Source organism: Piliocolobus tephrosceles, chromosome 7 (genome assembly GCF_002776525.5).
Source record: "Piliocolobus tephrosceles isolate RC106 chromosome 7, ASM277652v3, whole genome shotgun sequence".
Taxonomy (NCBI): Eukaryota; Metazoa; Chordata; class Mammalia; order Primates; family Cercopithecidae; genus Piliocolobus; species Piliocolobus tephrosceles.
The window spans coordinates 59,468,405-59,482,354 of NC_045440.1; the positions used below are offsets into that span (position 1 = coordinate 59,468,405).

The 13,950-nt window shown below is 43.1% G+C and overlaps 1 protein-coding gene and 1 non-coding gene across 2 annotated transcripts in view; both read right to left on the reverse strand.

Moving 5' to 3' along the window:
* The window catches only part of NSMAF (neutral sphingomyelinase activation associated factor), a 75,816-nt gene extending 65,599 nt beyond the window's left edge, over positions 1–10,217 (reverse strand). Inside the window, 3 exon segments of the mRNA XM_023222366.2 lie at positions 10,054–10,085; positions 10,087–10,157; positions 10,160–10,217. Coding sequence (XP_023078134.2) covers positions 10,054–10,085; positions 10,087–10,157; positions 10,160–10,217 — 161 coding nt within the window.
* A 2,729-nt stretch (positions 10,218–12,946) lies between these two features.
* LOC111549291 lies at positions 12,947–13,050 on the reverse strand. Its single transcript, XR_002733678.1, has one exon. It is a non-coding gene; the product is annotated as a small nucleolar RNA U13 (small nucleolar RNA).
* Positions 13,051–13,950: the final 900 nt, after the last annotated feature.

Consider the following 13,950-nt stretch of genomic DNA (forward strand, 5'->3'; position numbering starts at 1 on the left):
GTTGAAACTTACATTCAAAAGGGAAGCAGAACATAAAAGTTTGGGAAATTTGCAGCCTGGCCATGTGGCAGAGAAAGAAAAAGCATTTTCAGGAGAGGAATTCAAGCGGGCGGAGTAAGCTATGAAGTAATTGCTTGCTAGAGAGATGAGCATGACTAAAAGGTTGCCAAGGGCTAATATCCAAAACAATGGGGAAAAGGCCTCAAAGGCATTTCAAAAGTTTTCAGGATGTCCCTCCCATCACAGAGGGCCTAGGAGAGAAAAGAAGGACTTAGGGGGCCAAGCCCAGGTTCCTACTGCCCAACACAGCCTAAGGACACTGTTCCCTGCAGACCCACTGCTCCCTGCAGACCCGCTGCTCCACCTCCAGCCATGCCTCAAAGGGCCACAAGTACAACTCACGATGCTGCTCTAAAAGGTTGCAAAACATTAGCCTGGGCAGTTTCCATGTGGTGTTAGGTCTGCAGGTGCACAGAATGCAAGCATGAAGGAGTCTTGGCAGCTTCCCCCTAGATTTTGGAGGATGTGTGAAAAGGCCTGGGATCCCGAGCAGAAGCCTGCTGCAAGGATGGAGCCCATACAGAGAACCTCTAGGACAGCAGTGTGAAAGGGAGAAGCGGGCTGGAGCCCCCACACAGAGTCCCCACCAAGTGGAGCTGTGGGAAGGGGGCCACCGCCCTCTAGACTCAACAATGGTAGAGCCATCAGCAACTTGCAGCCTCAGCCTAGAAAAGCTGCTGGCACTCAACTCCAACCTGTGAGAGCAGCCATGTGGGCTGCACCCTTCAAAGCCACAGAGGCAGAGCTACCTAAGGCCTTAGGAGCCCACCTCTTACACCACTGTGCCCTGGGTATGGGACAAGGAGTCATACGAGATTATTTTGGAACTTTAAGATTTAATAACTGCCCTACTGGGTTTCAGACTTCAATGGGGTCTACTGCCCCTTTCTTTTGGCAGATTTCTCCCTTTTGAATGGGAATGTTTACCCAATGCCTGTACCACCACTGTATCTTGAAAGTAGATAAATTGTTTTGATTTTACAGGCTCATAGGTGGAAAGAGATGGGTTTAAGATGAGACTTGGGACTTTGGACTTGATGTTGAAATAAGTGAAGACTTTGGGGGACTATTGGGAAGAAATGATTGTATTTTCCAATGTAAGAACGTGAGATTTAGGGGGTCAGGGGCAGAATGATATAGTTTGGATGTTTGTCCCCTCCAAATCTCATGTTAAAATGGAATTATCAATATTGAAAGGAGGATCCAGTGGGAGGTGACTGGATCATGGGGGCAGATCCCTCATGAATGCCTCAGCACCATCCCCTTGGAAATAAGTGAGTTCATGCTCAGTTAGTTCACATGAGATCTGGTTGTTTAAAAGAGTCTGGGACCTCCTCCTCCTCTCTCTTGCTCCCTGTCTTGCCATGTGATGTACCCACTCCCACTTCATCTTCAACCATGAGTAAAAAGCTCCCTGAGGCTTCACCAGAAGCTAAGCACATGCCAGTGCCATCCTTCCTTCCTGTACAGCCTGCAGAACTGTGAGCCAATTAAACTCTCTTGAATTACCAAGTCTCAGATATTTCTTTATAGCAAAATAAAAATAGACCAACACAAACAACAATCTCTGAAGAGAGTCATTCAAACATTATTATTCCACCTAAACTAACTTCCTCTTTCTCAATTGTGCTATGAAGTCTTCACCAAAGCAAACCTTCTCCTCTGCCAAAGTTCAGATGAATTAAATCTACTGCCTTTTCTTGACTTTCCTGCATTTTACCTGACTTCAAACATAGTCAGAACTCTGTCAAAAGAGATGAGATTAGCAGCATGACATTCATGCTGGGGACTGGTGACAACAACTTCCTCTTCTAGTGGTTTATAAATAATCTGTCTGATCTAGAATTTGCATTAAACCTATTTATGCACATATGTTCTTTCAGCACCTTTCAAAGTTCCTAGATTAATGAAATAATTCTGTGGTTCTACACTCAAACTCTCCCAGGATTTTACGCCAGGAGACATAAGCATGTGGGTACCCTTTGCATCTTCACCCATTTTGCAAAAGTTCATCCTATCTCTTTCAGTCTGAAGGTTAGTATTATTAATAGAATACAGAATAAGAGCTTTCTCTGTCATAAATTAATGTTACACCTGGTACCAGGCTAGGCCTAGGCAGCAGCCCAGTACTTCCTAGTTCCAAAGGCAACTTTAGAAGTTTTCTTGTTTTTATTTTTTTAATCTGTACCATTTTTCAAAGTTTCCACTCATTTGGGGCTTTAATCCTTTTGAAATTAACTATGTATAACCTTGTTTTATATTAAAACTAATAATTACAAACTCAGAGAAATACTACCTGTACAACTATTCTTTATTTGCTAGCCTGATTTTCTTTTTCTTTTTTAGCTTCCTTCCAACATGTAAGCTTGCCTGATTTTCTGTAACTCCTCACAAAAGATCATTTGGATTAGATGTTCTTAATTATATTTTTGACAGTTTCACAAACTTCCTGGGTCAATATGCTTTCCAAGGCCAGGTGCGGTGGCTCAAGCCTGTAATCCCAGCACTTTGGGAGGCCAAGACGGGCAGACCACGAGGTCATGAGATCGAGACCATCCTGGCTAACACGGTGAAACCCCGTCTCTACTAAAAAATACAAAAAATTAGCCGGGCGAGGTGGCCGGCGCCTATGGTCCCAGCTACTCGGGAGGCTGAGGCAGGAGAATGGCGTGAACCCGGGAGGCGGAGGTTGCAGTGAGCTGAGATCCAGCCACTGCACTCCAGCCTGGGCAACAGAGCAAGACTCCGTCTCAAAAAAAAAAAAAAATGCTTTCCAAACTGTGCAGTAACAGCACCTATCTTTTTTGTTCCTTGGAACTTTCAATACCTGCTTTCTTAAAAATCTAGGTTCTATGTATGACAGGATCCCTGTCAACTCCCCTGAGCTCCAGCAATAAACAACTTGATATGACTGCTTTTTCTGATGGTTCATTTCATTGCTACTTGGTTAATAATTTGTCTTTAATATTCAGCATTAAGTAAAGTTCTCAAGTTTAGGATAAATTAAAACTTTAACAAAGGAAGTCAATAAACTGTACTTAGATTTCATTAAGCATTTCAGCCAGCATCTCTATTGCCACTTCCTGTTCTCTCATTTACACCAGGTACACAGTCACCACTTCTTCCACCCACTTAATGTGGCCCGTAACAAAAGAACACAATCATGTTATCTTTGTTCCTCTTTCCAATTGTGTTCTCTGGGTTTTTCTTCCGGGGTTTCATGGATTCCCCTTCAGATGTATACCTTCTTAACACTCAAAGGCCACTGCCTCACCTCCTAGCAGGTCTTTCCTTTTCAATAGGTCTGCAGCTTTTCAACACTAGATTCCAATTTTGGGTGTTATCTCACCCAACTCCAGTGACACCTAAAACACACATTAATCCTTTTTTGTTAAAAGACCCAGCTCATTTTATTATCCATGTTCTACACATTTTCAGAGAGACATCTGCAGGACTAAATACATTTCTAGTTTCTGTACCAGTTGTTTTCACCTATAAATTACCGGCCCTTCTTCCCTCCCAGAAAGAGTTCTCAAGAATTTAAACAATTTCACTCTTTCATCTGACCTTTTTAGCCCTTCCCCTCAGTAATTAGGTTAAAGCTTTCTATCACTCAGCTACACTCTAGAAAATTACATTCTCCCTGCCTATGTGAGATGCAGTGACTTCCAGCCAAGATGGTTCAGATATCAAAATCCCTTTCACTGACACCATCCATAAAGTCAGTAATTCTATTTTCAAGTCTCAGCAATTTATAGAAGAAATGGTAAAAATGTCATCTATGCTCTCAAAGTTCTCCAGTTTCCTTATCAAGGGTCATAGTGCAGGGCAGGAGCCTTCCACGAGGCTTTTTATATGTACTATCAAGAAGTTAAAGAAGGAAGTTTAGTTAGAAGGGACAAACAGATAAAACATCAAGATGAAGGCTGAATTACTGTTATCTGGAGCAGCACTTCACAAAGGTTAATGTGCGCACAATCATCTGGGGATCTTGTTAAAATGCACAGTTCGAGGCAGTAGCTCCAGGGTGAGGCCTGAGAATGTGCATTTCTAACAAGCTTCAGGCACACATGTGCTGCTGGCCTGTGGCCCACACTTTGACTAACAAGATTCTGATATCTACATAAAACAGGCTTCATTCATTCCTGACTCAGTCTAAACTTCAAGGATACCATAAAAAGAAGCACTGGCCAGTAGCCCACAACCTAGTATTTAAAATAGAAGCAGTATGGTACAGTGGAAAAGACGTTGGACTTAGATCAGAGAACATTTGTTCTAGCCTTAGCTCAGCCTGGATCCAAATTTTCCAAAACGATTTCAGCTTTAGGAAGTTGAAGCAGGATAGATGAAGAAAAAAAAAATCTATATCTAGACAGCAAAACACTACAGAAAGGAGATCTTAAAAGCAGCCAGAGAAAAGACAGATTACCTACAAAGAACAATTAGACTTAACAATATTGGTTTGTTGCAGGCTGGTCTCCCAGAAGAGAAGGTGGCCTCCTGCAAAGTTTCAGAGAAAACTGCTATGACTGTGTTTAAAGTAATCAAACCTCATCAACCACAAGGCTTGAGCCCCAGTCCCCTAACCATGCCAGGAAAAAAGCTGGTGTTTCCCCAATCGGGAACAAACCCTGCCACATTACACAGACTTAGCCAAGTCAAGCCAACAAGCAGGTGAGGATATCCTGCAGCCACAGATGCTGAGCTGAGTGACCCAAGGTTCCGTTACAGTATGATCCTAGTGTACTCTGGCCCCGGTCACTCTCTGGAGTGTTGGTTTCTCCTCGAGTCTGAAGTTGGCCCAGCCAGGTAGCTGAACTTTGCCCCAGGGGGACAGGGCACAACTATCACTGACCTTTCTCTGTGAGGTACCCCCCAACACCCCAGAGCACTCCAGCAAGTCTGGTGCATATTCCCTGGCCCTTTGCATTTGTTTGGATAATCTTCAAAATGCTGAGAGAATTAAACATCTAGCAAAACGGATTTTCGACGCAAAAGCAAAATAAGGATATGTTCAGACAGACAAAAACAGAGGTGGTTTATCATCATCCAACCCTGATCAGAGGAAACTTCTAAAGGATATTCTTCAGGAAAGAGAAAATAATTCTGTAACAAGGACACGACACGTAAGAAGGAGTACTGAACAAAAACGATGGTAAATATGCACGTAAAACTATAGAAGCTTGAACCAGGCAATTAGTAATGCACAATCTGTAGGTTTAAAATAGAGATAAAAAACACCAGACAATAACAGACTGTAATTGAGAATGGGGGCACAGGAGTTAAGTGTTCCAAGGTTGTTACATTGGTGGAGAGGAGAATAAAGATAATGATTAGCTTCAGATCTTAAATTTAATATACTAACATTTTAAGGATAAGCATTAGAAAAACAAATAAAATATGTAACTTCCATACTCTTCGGAGAAAAATGAAAGGGAGCAAGGGGGCCTTATTTAATCCAAAGGAAGAGGGGAAGGAAGCAAAATAAAAGAACAAAACTAAAAAGCAAAAAGTGAATTCAGACATATTTGTAATAATAAATGTAAACAGACTAAACTAATTCATTAAGATAAAAATTATCAAAATGATTCATTAAAAAAAAGTCCAAGTATAAGCTGTTTATAAGAAACAGGCCTAAAGCCTTAAGTCACAGAATAGTGAAAAGCGAAACAATGGAAAATTCCATACAATGCAAATAATCAAAAGAAAACTGATATAGCTATATTAATATCAGACAAAATAGAAAAAAAATTACTAGGTCATTATAGATTGATAAAAAAATTCAACTCACCAAGAAGATAACAATTCTGTTACTGAATACAAGTTAAAAAAAAAAAAAAAAAAGATAATTTTCAAAATCTATGAGTTAGACATTTTAAGACACAATTCTAAATATCTGATGGTTAAAAGATGAAGTGACAATGGCATTTAGGAAAAAAATAGCACTGAATTCCTTAAATGACCATTCCTATTTTATATCACATTAAAAATTTTTTTAATGAAAATTATACAGCATACTCAAAATCCATTTATGGATACATTCCTGTGACTTCTCAATGGTAGCCACTTAGAGGTTAATTTGAGATAAAAGGGAAGTAAATGGGTAGGCTAGTAATACATTTTGGGTAAAGTCAATATAGATTCTAAATTAACCAAGAGATTTGCAATATGTATTTCCTCTCTCGCTGTTTTTCATGTGAGAAAAATAAACCCTATTTGTGTAAGTCATAGTCAGGTAGATTTACTGGGATCTATCGGCATTGCTGACTAATTAAGTCCTGACTTTACCTCCATTTATCTCCATTTTCAACACCTGGTATATTCCACAAACAGATCTGAAAAGACTGGGATGATAAGCCTTAGAAATGAAAGATTAAACCGAAGTATCACAATCACTTTGCTCTCTCACCAAGTGCTTTTAATAAAATAAATATAGACACAATTGATTAAACAAACATATTGAGTAACAGAAAGGCCGGGCGTGGTGGCTCACCTGAGGTTAGGAGTTCGAGACCAACCTGACCAACATAGAGAAACTTCCTCTCTACTAAAAATACAAAATCAGCTGGGTGTGGTGGTGCATGCCTTGAATCCCAGCTACTCTGGAGGCTAAGGCAGGAGAATCGCTTGAACCCGGGAGGCGGAGGTTGCAGTGAGCCAAGATTATGCCATTGCACTCCAGCCTGGGCAACAAGAGCGAAACTCTGTCTCAAAAAAAAAAAAAAGAAAGAAAGAAAGTTAATATTACCATAATCAAGAGTATTATACACTCATGGAATGTCCAAAACAAAGTTGAAACCTCAAAATGCCTGTTTTTTTTTGCAATAGGGTCTCACTGTGTCACCCAGGCTGGGGTGCAGTGGTATGATCATAGCTCACTGTAACCTTGGACTCCTGGGCTCGAGCAAGCTTCCCACCTTTTAATATATTTCATATTAAAATAGAAATGTCTTAAATAGCAACAGTTGGTATAATATCCTTATCTACTAATCCACTATATACACCTGCCATCCCTGATAAATCCAAGGAAGATATGTGAATTGCCTTTAAAAAATGTTTCAATTTACCCTCACCAACACCTGCACAGGACATTTTTTTAAAAACAATAACATCAATATGGTTCCTGCCATCTACATTTTTTTTTTTTTTTTTTTTTTTTGAGATGGCCGGACTGGAGTGCACTGGAGTGGCGCCGTCTCGGCTCACCGCAACCTCCGCCTCCCAGGTTCAAGCAATTCTCCTGCCTCAGTCTCCTGAGTAGCTGGGACTACAGGCGCAAGCCATCACACCTGGTTAATTTTTTTTATTTTTGTTAGAGATGGGGTTTCACCATATTGGCCAGGCTGGTCTCGAACTCCTGACCTCGTGATCTGCCTGCCTTGGCCTCCGAAAGTGTTGGGATTACAGGCTTGAGCCCTGCGTCCGGCCTGCCACCTAAATCTTAACCAGGATATAAGTATACTTAATTTGAATGGCCAAGTATCTGTTTGTTTTCTAATCCTTAAAATTACCAAAGCATTTATTTATAAACATCACCAATAAATGGCACCACTTTATAGTTATTCAAACCAGAAGCCTAAGAGTAGAATTTCCATGTTTAGCAAATAAAAATATCATATGCCCAGTAATATTTGAATTTCAAATAATATACTTTAAAAATGTTTAGTACAAGTATATCCCCAATATTGCATCTACTGTTGAATTTACTTATACTAAAAAAATTTTAGTATAAGTATATACCAAATATTGCATATACCATCACATTTACTTATACTAAAAAATTATTCATTGTTTATCTGAAATTCAAACTTAACTGGGTGTACTGTATTTTATCCGATAATCCCAGCTGGAATTGTTCCTCTATCACCTCTCACATACAATACACCACACCAAGACCTGTCAATCATACATCCTAAAAACATCTAGAATCCATCCACTTTCCTCCATTTATTCTGCCACCACCTTGGTCTAAAACACCAACGCAAGAATCTCCTAGTCCGTCTCTCTGCTTCTGCTTTTGCAGAAATATCAGTCACTTTAAACACAGTACATCAACTTAGTAATAAGAGAAGTAAATGCTAATTTCAAGTTTCTTCTTTTCTGGGGTCAATATTTGGTAGCTCTGGAAATCTAAAATCCCTTAATTAGCATTAGAGCCGCCAGTGAACTTACAATGAACAAGTTGAGGCCATTCATGGGTAACCTCTGAAACAATCCCTCTTCAGGTTTTCCAAGGAAAGTAACAATTTTCTTGGGTATGCTGAAGCCAATGACCAGTCCAATCCATTTGCTAATTTGTGTTTATGTAACGCAAGGGGATAAACCAGGAAAAATCTGGGCAGAAATGGTAAATCTGGGGCTCAGTAAAGTTGCCTTAAAATATTCATGTTTCAGAATGAATTCTAAGATTTATAAAGAGACTCCTTGATTCTAGCGCACACCTGATGTGAGACATTCCTGTCATTCAAATGCGTATTCTATGCATTGAATGGCATATGTGCCCATCAGCCCAGGTTGCTAAGCCATGGGGCAGAGCACTAAACAATTTGGGCACTCAGCAAGTTAGAATTCAGATAAATATAAAACACATGGAGCCAACTTTTTCAGATGACTGATGCTCAGGAACAGCTGATGCCTCCTGACTGGATAGATAAATGTTTTGGTTGTGAGAGCTAGAGTTCTCTCTGAACACTGCCGGCCTATCACGTTGTTGTCTAATCATCGAATTCTAACACAGCAGCATATACACGGAAATATAAGTACAAGTTTCAAGGTTTGTGTGACACTACAGAGCTGTGAACTAGCCAAATTGAACACAAATTACTTCCATCGAAATAACAGCCAGAACCAAGGAAAAAATGTTTCCCTGTATATCAAAGAGGCCACAGTATTGGCACGAATGACTCATATCATGGCAATTTAAGTGTGTCAAAGTTCTCACAATTTAAATCTGAATGTTCACCCACCAACAAGTCTTAATATTGTTGATACTAAACAAGGAAACTCCACTCAAGCTCTTTCCACAAGAAAAACGCATTACAAATTCAGTCAGAAGGGTATCCCCAAGTGTGAGTTACATAGTTAGGGCTCAGTTATTTAATAAACAAGCCTTTCTGTGACTAAAACCTAATCACATCACCAAAAACATTTTTGGAAGCCACATCTGAGATATGTTTTCTGTGTATCGTATCTTCTTCTCTATAGCAGAAAAATGACATTTCGGACGGTGGATACACTGGTTAGACCAACATTACAGATTAGAGGAGGATGAACGCCTGGATGAAAGGGGTCGAGTCAACCCTTATTAAACAAGTGTAGACAAATCTTGAAGTCTGCACTTGTATTCCCACGTGTAACCTGCTTTGCTGGTATTCACTGATGAGACAACGTGACAGGCTAGCAGCACTGGAAAATCTGTAGCTCTCACAATCAAAACAGTGTGTTTGTAAAATGATTCAGCCCCCCCCCCCCCTTCCTTTTGGCCGCTGAGCTGCAGACCCAGCAAGTTGTTTCTGTCACCAAAAATGCGCTTGAACTATACATAGAGCCGAAGTGAGCTTTCTTATGAGACTTCCTTTGGGGACAGGTCCAGAATCTCTGAAAGGGAACTGTTGCGAGATAATTTTAGCTCCAGGGATTCCAAATCCTTACTGGGATGCCGGTAACAAGGAGTGCTCTGCTGCCGCACCGCGATTTCACTGCAAAGCTTTCCAACACAAGGTCTACGGCGCGGGGAGCAAGTGTTCGCGGGGCAGGACCTTGGCTTTCCTCAGAATCAGGCCTTTCCGGAGGCCCTCCTCCCAGCCTTCCAGCGCATGGAGCTAGTCCCGTGTCTAAAGGAGTCGGCAGGAAAAAGGCGCAGTAATGCGAGTGGGTGGTCGCCGGCCTGCTCCGTGCCGCCCAGCGACCAACTTTGCGGCGCCGGCGCCGAGTGCCTGAACCCGATTAAAGGGAAGGATTAGAAAGAGGGTGCCCGCCGGGCAGCGTACTCACCCTCCCCAGCGAACGCCGGGGCTCGCGTGCCGGGCGCCGGGGTAAGGATCCGCGCCCCGACCCCGCGCGGCCTTCCGGGTGAGCTGCCCGTGGCCGCAGGGACTGCACTGCCGGCCGGCTCGGCGTGCTTCGGCCGCGGGGTGGGATCTGGCCTGGCCCGTCATCGGGTTCCTGTCCCCGGCAGGCTCTGGTCCAGACCAGGCCCCCGGCCTCTCACCCCGACCTCGGGTTTCCGCCACAGCCCCCAGCCCGGGCCCTGGACATGCGTCCGGCCCCTGCCTCCGTGCCCGGCCACCACGCCGCCTCCCGTCCCTCAGATCTCCGGCGGGCGTCCCCACGACCGGCCCCGACCAGGCCCCCGGCTGGGCCCTTCTTCAGCTGGGCGCGCACCTCTCCTTGGAGTAGAGCTGCAGCTGCTGCTCCTGCTGCTTCTTCCGGATAAACGCCATGGAGGGCAGGCGCGGGCGGGCGCGGAGCGCACAGGCAGGCCCCACCGCCGCCCGCCGAGGAGGTCCGGAGGAGCCGGGGAGGGCGGACTCGGCGGCCGGCTGGGGAGCGCGCGGCTGCCGGCCTGGCTTCCCGTGCGGCGCCGCTGAGCGGCCGAGAGCCCGACGCGGCGTCCGGGCCGCGCTCACCGCAGCATCCTCGCGTGGGGACTCCGGCGGCACCGTGACTCAGGCCCGGAGGAGGGGCGCGCGGTAACACGAGGCGCCCCAAACTCAGGATGCCTCAGAGAATCGCCAGGAGCAGCGGCCAGACTAGGATCCGACATCACACACTAAATGTTTCACCACTTTACCAACTATTGCAGGCTGCGTTTTAAATATTTTACGCATGAAAAGGGATGCTGGCCCATAAACCACCAATCTGTTGGCCACAAGGACTTGAAATAACAATGTTTTGGGTCCTCAATTGTGAAAAAAAAAAAAAAAAAAGACGGAAGTAACTATTCTAAATACACCAGGAACAAGTGGGGATTTATAGCCAAGGAGCAGGTGTTCAGAAAACTGCTAAGAGGAAACATCAATTCTAGGGGGAATTCTGGCTGAACCAACCGAATAGGAATCCCAGTGAAGGCAGGCCAGGGGGTCAGATACCAAGGGTAGGGAATAAAGAATTTTGATCACATATGGAAGGTGGGGGATTCTTGCTAAACTTCCCTGGCAGTGGTTACTTCCTAACACTGCATTTACAAGGAAGTGCACACAAGGACCTGGGAGAAGATTCAGAAGCCTAACTGAAGTTTGGCCAAGCAAAGAATCTTTAACAGTCTCTTGATTGTTGAAATAATTGGTCGCATGACTTTTTTTTCTGTATAACAGCTTTATGAGGATATAACTCACATTCCAAACAAGTCAACCATTTAAAGTGTACCATTCAGCGATTTTTAGTATATTTCCAGATATGTTCAACAATCACCACACTTTGAGAACATTTTCATCACATGTAAAAGAAACCCATACCCTCTAGCTATCCCTCTCCCTAATTCTACCCTCCAAACCTCAGCCCTAGCAAACAATAACCAATTTCCTGTCTCTATGGGTTTGCCTATTCTGGACATTTCATATAAATGCAGCCATACAATATGTGGCCTTTTGTGTCTGGCTTCTTTCATTTAGCATAATGCTTTCAAAGTTCATCTATGTTGTAGCATGTATCTGTACAGTACTTTGTTCCTTTAGATTGCTGGAGCATATTCTGTTGCATTTTGTTTATCCATTCACCAGCTGATGGACATTTCAGTTGTTTCCACATTTTGACTATTGTGAATAAGGCTGCTGTACATCATGTACAGTTTTTTAATGGACATACGTTTCCATTTCTGTTGAGTGGAATTTGAATCTAAGAGTGGAATTGCTGGATCTGGAGGCGAAAGCAGCTCCATCTTGGAAGCTAATCCTCCGTGCTGGCTTCTGATTAACCCCTGTTCCGGGAAGTCCTCTAAGATTTCTACTCTATCTATTGTTCCTTGGGTAAGAGCAGGTATCTACCCAGTATGTCCTGTCCTTAGTTCAAACAACCTCGATGTTATTACACTTCAATTTTTCTACACATCCCTTCTGAACCACCCCTCCCCTATGGTATATAAGCCCTAAGGAGCTGGAGTGATGGCTCATGCGTGCAATCCCAACGCTTTGGGAGGCTGAGGCTGGAGGATTGCTTAAAGCCAGGAGTTCGAGACCAGCCTGGGCAAAAAAGCAAGACCCTGTCTCTACAAAATGTAAAAAATAAAAATTACTTAGGTGCAGTGGCACATACCTACAGCCCCAGCTACTGGAGAGGCTGAAGCAGGAGGATCACTTGAGTCCAGGAGTTTGAGGCTTTTGTGAGCCATGATTGTACCACTGCTCCCCAACCTAGGCAATACAGAGAGAGAGAGAGACCCTGCCTCAAAAAAAAAAAAAAAAACCACATTGAGTCCGGGGTAATGGCACAGCAATCCACCATCTCATCTTGCTGCCCAAGACACAGACATGGACATGGCTTCTGTTCCTTAGTCGCCATTAAATGTTTCTTCCCAAGGAACTGTATTTGTTGGCCTCTTTCTTCCACCTCCCAGCATCCTGGGACTTTGAGATAGATTTGTATAGACCTGCCACCACAGAACACCGGGTCATGTGATAACTCCATGTCTAAATGTTTGAGAAGCTGCCAGACTGGTTTCCAAAGTGGCTGTACCATTTAACATGCCCACCAGCAGCGTAGAAGGGTTCCAGTTTCTCTACATCTTTGCCAGTTATTTGTTATTACCTGACTTTTGTTTAGAGCTATTCTAGTAGGTATGACTGGTATCTCAATGTGATTATAACTTCTTAATATATGCTGAGAATGAGTCTCTGATTGTTTACCTTTGAGAGATTCTTAAATAACAAGCCTCTAAGTTTCTTTTTCACGTTAAACAGGTAATGTCCTAAACTCATAACAAGGTTCAAGGGTGGCACATCTCACAGCTGCACACGAATACGCAGTCATCACACTTATGAACTACAAAAGGATCCAAACCTCTAAATTGTATGCTTGTAGAAACATATCTCATGCTGTCTTAAGGATCAGGTTTTGCAGGGTTACATTTTTTAAAGCTTCAGGGTAAATGTTCATCTTAGCTTTCTTTAGTAAGTCGCAGGACTGTGAAGAGAAGGCAGGGAAATCAAGAATAAAAACTGTGGCTGGGTCTTTTGAATTTGACCTCTAGCAGCACTAGACAAAATGTTATGTATAGTGAGGATACCCATTAAAAATTTTGGGAATGAATGAAGGTGCCTGGGAACCCTGTGACTGTGACTGAGTCCCTTCCATGTGTCCAAGTCCTGTGCAGAACCTGTAACATATTAGGTCAGCATTCCTGGAGAAAATTGTGATGCTGTCTGGTAGCCAAGAAATAAATACATGAACAGGTACACAATGAAATAAGACAATAAAATTTGCCAAAAGGTACATGATAAACTTCTTTATGAGAAGTACTACAAACATTCTGTGAGTTCAGAGGAGAGAGATTAATTTGACTGGAATTGTTGTGCCCTGAGTTCCGAGACCCCCCTCAAAGACGACCACCAGAAACCGAAGTCAAAGCCAAGCGGCCGGGATCACTTTATTGCAGGTTCGAACCCGGACCTCTCTCCGTACAGGCGTAGGCAGGAGGGCAAGAGAGAGGTCCTGAGCACAGCTCAAGCCTACTTTTTATAGTAAGGCACAAACAGGTTACAGAAGATTAGAGCATTTTTGCAGTTACAAGATTGGGATTGGTTGACATTTTGAAGTTTGAACATTCGGCAGTTTCTGATTGGCTCCCGCCCTTTTTTAAACTACAAACGTCTAGGGTTTTTTTTTTTTTTTTAGACAAACTGCTTGCTTAACCATGGGTGGGAGGGGGGTGGTTTCGATTGAGCAAGCAGGGGG